Source organism: Etheostoma cragini, chromosome 15 (genome assembly GCF_013103735.1).
Source record: "Etheostoma cragini isolate CJK2018 chromosome 15, CSU_Ecrag_1.0, whole genome shotgun sequence".
Lineage (NCBI taxonomy): Eukaryota > Metazoa > Chordata > Actinopteri > Perciformes > Percidae > Etheostoma > Etheostoma cragini.
Window position 1 is genome coordinate 24376345 of NC_048421.1, and position 6184 is coordinate 24382528.

General features: G+C 44.3%; 2 protein-coding genes across 2 annotated transcripts in view; both read left to right on the forward strand.

Annotated features, from left to right (window-relative positions):
• The window catches only part of LOC117958225 (beta-1,4 N-acetylgalactosaminyltransferase 2-like), a 10311-nt gene extending 8608 nt beyond the window's left edge, over positions 1 to 1703 (forward strand). Inside the window, exons 10-12 of the mRNA XM_034894500.1 lie at positions 65 to 310; positions 898 to 1126; positions 1233 to 1703. Of these exons, the coding sequence (XP_034750391.1) occupies positions 65 to 310; positions 898 to 1126; positions 1233 to 1426 (669 nt within the window). The 3' untranslated portion in view covers positions 1427 to 1703. The remainder of the gene's footprint in view (positions 1 to 64; positions 311 to 897; positions 1127 to 1232) is intronic.
• A 1336-nt stretch (positions 1704 to 3039) lies between these two features.
• Positions 3040 to 4438, forward strand: LOC117958700 (cytochrome c oxidase assembly factor 3 homolog, mitochondrial). Its single transcript, XM_034895265.1, has 2 exons — positions 3040 to 3272; positions 4060 to 4438. Exons 1-2 carry the CDS (start codon positions 3104 to 3106, stop codon positions 4164 to 4166), a joined length of 276 nt encoding a protein of 91 aa, XP_034751156.1. The 5' UTR covers positions 3040 to 3103; the 3' UTR covers positions 4167 to 4438.
• The last annotated feature ends 1746 nt before the right edge of the window (positions 4439 to 6184 follow it).

Below are 6184 nucleotides of genomic sequence, written 5' to 3' on the forward strand. Positions count from 1 at the left end.
GTCCGCCCTGGATGTTTCAGGGGACCACCCTGGACGTTTCAGGGGTCCAACCTGGATGTTTCAGGGGACCGCCCTGGATGTTTCAGGGGACCCACCTGGGCGTTTCAGGGGTCCAACCTGGATGTTTCAGGGGGCCCACCTGGACGTTTCAGTGGCCGCCCTGGACGTTTCAGGGGACCGCCCTGGACGTTTCAGGGGACCGCCCTGGATGTTTCAGGGGACCACCCTGGACGTTTCAGGGGACCGCCCTGGATGTTTCAGGGGGCCGCCCTGGATGTTTCAGGGCACCACCCTGGACGTTTCAGGGGCCGTGAACAAGACTGGGTTTGGGCTGTTGCACTAAACTCACACTTGTACAAATAATGGCGGTTTTCCATTAATGAACCTGCTCGACTCGACCGTGATGCCTCGTCCTCCTTTTAACATTGCAGATTAGTACGTCTCATGCGTGAGGCAAGCAGGGCTGGTTGTCATAGCAGCAAATTGCTGTGACCTAACGAAACACACACACACACAAACACACAGAACATCAGGCCGTGCTACAAAAAGTCGAGTAGATACCCTGCAGTGGAAAAACGCCATAAGCTTGTAAAGAGAGACCTGTTGGCAGCAACACTTTATTTAAATAGGATATGTAATAAAACGTATTGTAATAAGTTATATATCTACATCTGTGGTTATGTGTTATGACCACAGATGTTATGCAGCCTATTCTGACTTGACTTCCTGGTCTTGAATATTAATATTGTCAGGGTTCGGGTCTGACATTGTCATTAGGCTCCTAGGAACAGGTTGAGACCATTTCTTTGTGTCAACAGAAGAATTTGCCAGAGTCAGGGACCAAAGGGACTGGCAGCCATTTTATGACCAGTTCTCTTTTCTCTTTCTTCTTATCAGCTAGGTGGGGCCGTACAAGGGAACCAGTTTTATTTCTCTCTTCTCTACGAGGAAGGAGAGGAAATGGAAGGCGGCTGCCTGCACAGGAAGTCTCAAGACAAGTTCCAATCGCTTCCTGGTTACCCAAAATGCTTTCTGGCCAGTGGGGTGGTCAACTTCTTCCTGGCTCGCACAGACGCTGTCCAGAGGGTGGGATTTGACCCTCAGCTCCAAAGGGTAGCACACTCAGGTAGGTCTAGACCCAGACAGAGTTTGGAGTCCAAGTGGCAGTGCGTCCACACACTTTCATTCCAACAAGCAGGTGTTAAAGGCCACATGTCTGTTTGTGACTCTAGAGTTCTTCATGGACGGCCTGGGCTCGCTGCTGGTCGCCACGTGTGACCATGTGTCCATCGACCATCAGCCCAAAACAGGCAACAAGGACAACGCTCGCTACGGCAGTTTCAGAAACCCTGGAAGGAGCGACGTGGACTTCAAACTGCAGCTTCACTATTTCAAAAACCACCTAAAGTGTATCAAATATGGGTAGAAAACTACAGAAACTACACTGGGTTACATATTTCCCTGCAGTTTATCAAATGAATAGTTTGATCCGTTCTGATTCTGGACATAAAACCAGTCCGTTTCCCTATTTATGTATCTCCTTACAATGTCGCCCCCCCTAGGATAGGGAGAGACTCTTTTATTACCAATAAACCAGAGAGTCGCTGCTTAACGTTAAATGCAGGGCTTGGATGAATGCAATTTAAGTTAAGTTTTTAATTAGACATCTTTTTTTCTCTCTTTATGTGTGTATTATCCATGGGTGTTTTCTAAAATGTTCTCTCAGATGAAGATTTATTGACTAGGTTTGAATGGATTGCTCTTTGTGTAGTTCGTCTGAATCCCAGCTGCTTTACAAATGTGAGTATCAGTGTTAAAGGAGCATTCTGCTCGATTCCAAGCTCTGTGGATTGTACATGTTGAGGTCAGTAGAGAGACACTAACCAATCAGGTCTGTCAGTAGAGAGAAACTGACCAATCGGTGGTGCCTACACCGAGTTATCCTCCTGCTAGAGTTAGCACTCAACCGGCCTTAACAGGGCAAGTTATACAACTTGTTTTTAGCCTCTTAACATGTTTGAGATTTCATTAAAAGTGTGAAGTGATTCTGTCCGAGTGAACACAGTGAATCTGATGCTGGAGATGGGACAGAAAGGCATGTACGTTGTTAAGAGAGGCAGTTCGAGAGCTTAGGGAACTACAAACTACACACTACAGCACAGAGAAGAGATAAAACTAAAATATGTAGGCTGTCTGTTTAAAGATGAAATAAGGTGTCATGTTTCCAAACTTACGGCTCATACCCTGTCCCATACCAGCAGTTTAACTGTTTTGAACTACTCTTTGATGTTTCATTTCTTATACTGCACTGTGACTTTTATTTTTGTATTTTATTTTGACTGTTTTTAACTACTCTTTAATGTTTAATTTCTCGTACTGCACTGTAACTTTTATTAATTTCCTTGTTTTTATGTAAAGCTCTTTGAATTGCCCTGTTGCTGAAAGGTGCTGTACAGATAAAGTTGTCTTGCCTTGCCTACGGAACTTAATTTATAAAAATAATCGTACGGTAATTCCTCAAATAAAAGCCGGGACCTTTATTTACCGTAACCACTTTTATTTAAAGCAGGCTTCTGTTAGAGGCAAGCTTTTATTTCAACCTCCATCTCTTTTATAAGTGTTTTAAATAAAAAGACATAGTGTTCCAGTGGACAGAAATCAGTCATTTAAAAAAAAACGCTTGCAGTAATATCCCCATATGCATCAACAGGCAGAAGGGCCACAGAGCCTTTTGGGCCAGAAATAACCAGCCCCACCATCAGGCCAGTCTAGACTAGAATAGAACGCCTTTACTGTCATTATACACAAGTGCAGTACCTGTGATATGAGATTGAAGCAAAACCTCTAAAGAGTCAACACAAAATATGAAAATATAAAATGTAAGTAGTGCAGAAACCATATGCATATGTAAAATAGTAAGTCCAGGCTACTGAATCATACTGAATCATACAGCCAGAGGAGACCAAGCTGAGCTCCATGAGTTCCCCGCTCCGACCCAGTAGGGGGCGGTATATCGTCACATCGGTGTATCGGTGTTTCTTCTTTTTACAAGAAGAATCCTTCCGGTTCACGCCACTCCAGCAGCTGATTATCCAAACAGGTCATGTCGGAGCTAGGCACAGAACAGTCAGCTAAAGCTCCACCGACCGCGGCGGAGACCCAGCTCCTCCGCCGGCGACAGGAGCTCGACCACTGGAAGAAGAACGCCTCGCGGGTCCGCGGCCGGAACCGGCTCACCGGCCTGGCTATCGGAGCCTTCGTGGTCGGCTTGTGTATCCTTCACTGCTCCTTCTGCTCAGGTAGATAGCATACAAGCTAACGAAGTGACGTAACACAAACTACACGAGCTGTGTCCTTGATGATGTCAGAACATGTTAAAATGAACAGTACACTGTGGGGGGGCAGAGTATAGCCCGAGCCCATAATAATACACAGAGTAAGAAGAAGTAAGTAGTCTCTACCTTCTTCAGCACCAGTGTAGGCTACCTATTGGTTTATATACAGTTTACATACTCATGCTAAAGTTGACTAAATCGAGCAATAAAATAAAAAGGCAGGTTTTTATTATTAAAGAGCAGTTATTTCATGATCAGGATACTATGCCTCCTGATAAAGTTCCCTTGGCCCCCCCTTACATCATCACAAACCCCTCATCATACTTGGAGATTTGGATGAGTTTTTTCCAATTTCATTTTAATGAAGGCATTACGATCACTTTCCTAAAGAGGATTTTTTTATTCCTCTTGTTAATCGACTTTAGAGCCTGACCGATATTCTCAGATCTGCTCTCCTGCGGCGTTCACTGTTCTAAAATACAACGAGTTGCTTGCTGAACGTAAACCAACTGAAAGGAAATCATTTCCAACATTTCTCAATGATGAATTAACCCTGGCTGCTATCAGACATAGCTCATGATTTTGGAGATTTGGATTAAAGTCGTGTGATATGAGAAGATTTTGTATGTAAGCAGTTGGAAAAAACGGTGATGCACATCTTCATATAAGGCTCTAAAATCCCAACAAGATGCACGGCGGTTTCCTTTAACCTCCTCTTATCCAGTCAGCTACACCATCCTGTCCGTCAGACAGGAGAGAATCATGGACGAGCTGGACCAAGAAGCCAAGGTCCACATCGTCAGAGGGCCGCGGACCGGCGCCAACTCGTGACGGTGCCAGCACCTGGACTTCCCGTGCAGTAGACTCAGAGGCTGGACTGGTGTGTGATGAGTCCCGTCTGCTGAGCGTCTCATACTACAGACACATTTCCATTTCATCTCCAGTGCATGGTGCGGCGCGACTCTATTTTTTTGTTATTGTTTGGGATTTCCATCTGTAAAAAAGCTGTGGATTATGGGGCTGGGACCATGTGGTTTGGTCCCGATTCCATACGTTCAAGATACACAACAGTTTAATAATACGCCTAAAGAGACAATGAATCATGACGCAACTGTTTTCTGACCCCCAAATTTCACCGGATGCGGAACAGGGGCGGAGTCATTAGGTTTTCATTTGAGTCAATGTGTGTGTGACTGCAGCTCCGGCGGTCCCCAGCCCTCCGGAGCTGATACCCAGAGCTTCTGATTTTACCGGACACCTTGAACACAGCACACAGCTGTTCCCCCTCCACTCCTCTGGGTGGAACTAACTGTGGTTTATTGGTTCTATTCTACGTGAATATGCGAGATCTCGTGGGTCCTCGTGCCTTTCATTGCTTCTTTTCTCTTTGGAAATACTGGACAGTCTATTGTGATAATATTGTTCTGAACTATCTGGATTAATATAACTTTGAATAAAGCGTGGTCTCAACATATTGTGGAAGGACCATCATTTCCTAATACATTCACTTTCACTTACATTTTTTTTTATTTGGCACAAATTATAGCAAAAATAGACATTTAGTTGGTACATTTCCAATGAATTCATTCAAATGTACTGCTAGGGTAACACAGCAGATCTGCAGAGCACACACAGATGGGAAATGTGTCTACAGGCAAGCCTTTCATATATAAAGGGAATATGCACCAAACTCCATTTACAAATCTTACAATTTAATGGCATCTCTCATTAAATCATATCTGATCTGGTGGAAAGAACAGCGAAGCCTATTGTGTTACTACTTATTGGCAGCGTGTATGTGTGGTGTGATGGAATAAAGAGGAATGGTTAAAGTAGAAACAAAACCAAAGCATTCCCCTGTTCTGACAACACAGGGTTAAATGTTGGCTCGGACACCCCCGCCTATTAAAATACCTCCACACCCCAGGAGCCAAACAAAACATTGTATTTGGTTAACAAATGTCTTCAATCACACACTCACCTTGACTCTTTCATTGACCCACGGCCACATAAATCAAATGCGGTATGGTAGCTAACTCTGCCAGCTAGGAAATGTCTTTCAGAAAGGACTACTTCCTCTGGAAATGCCGTATAAACAGGAGACAATGGAAAGGATATTTGCCAATATTTAAGTGAAATCTTATTTTGGGGAATATTTGGATACATGTACATGGAATCGTGCTGTAAAATAATGCATGGAATGCAGCAGAAGTTCACTTTAGTAAAAAAACATTGTTTCAATTCCAGTCACTCAGTAGTTTGAGAATTATAAAATGGAATAGAATTATGAATATGTGGTAAATAATAAGCAGTGATATCCACACACTCCCCTTCAGAGAGCTCATTCCAGTGAACTTATTTCACCCGCCTGTGCCAGGGTGAGCACATTTAACGCAGTACAGACGATGTCATGCTACTCCTCTTTAGCCACGCTAGCGAGGGGGCTTATGGGATACCACGTTGGTCTGATGGGTTTCCACCACGTTGGTCCAGAGTGAAGTATTTGAGGAACTCCTGTACACTTTACCCACCTTTCCTCTGACTTCTCCGAGCGCCCAGGAAAAATGCATGAAAACAGCAACATTTCAAAGTGGCTTGTTTGGGGCAAATTCTCCCCGTAGCACCATGTAGCTCTCAGTCTCTGCCGAGTCAGGTCTGGCTGCAGCCTGGAGACCCCCCCGCCTTATGCCCTCCCGGCGGGTGCCATCCCCGGACTTCTACTATTCAAAATAAAAGCTTGGGTCTATTTTGAGTAAAGATCCCAAAACTCCTCTGGTAGCCCCTTAGATAAGCTTTGTTAAGCACTGCATTATCAGTTTATCTTTCATACTTGAACAATCTAATCCCAA

Coding starts and splice junctions, on each gene's coding strand:
- LOC117958700 (XM_034895265.1), top strand. CDS start 3,104: ATGTCGGAGCTAGGCACAGAACAGTCAGCTAAAGCTCCACCGACCGCG. Junction 3,273..4,059: donor AGCCTTCGTGGTCGGCTTGT/GTATCCTTCACT, acceptor CCTCTTATCCAG/TCAGCTACACCATCCTGTCC.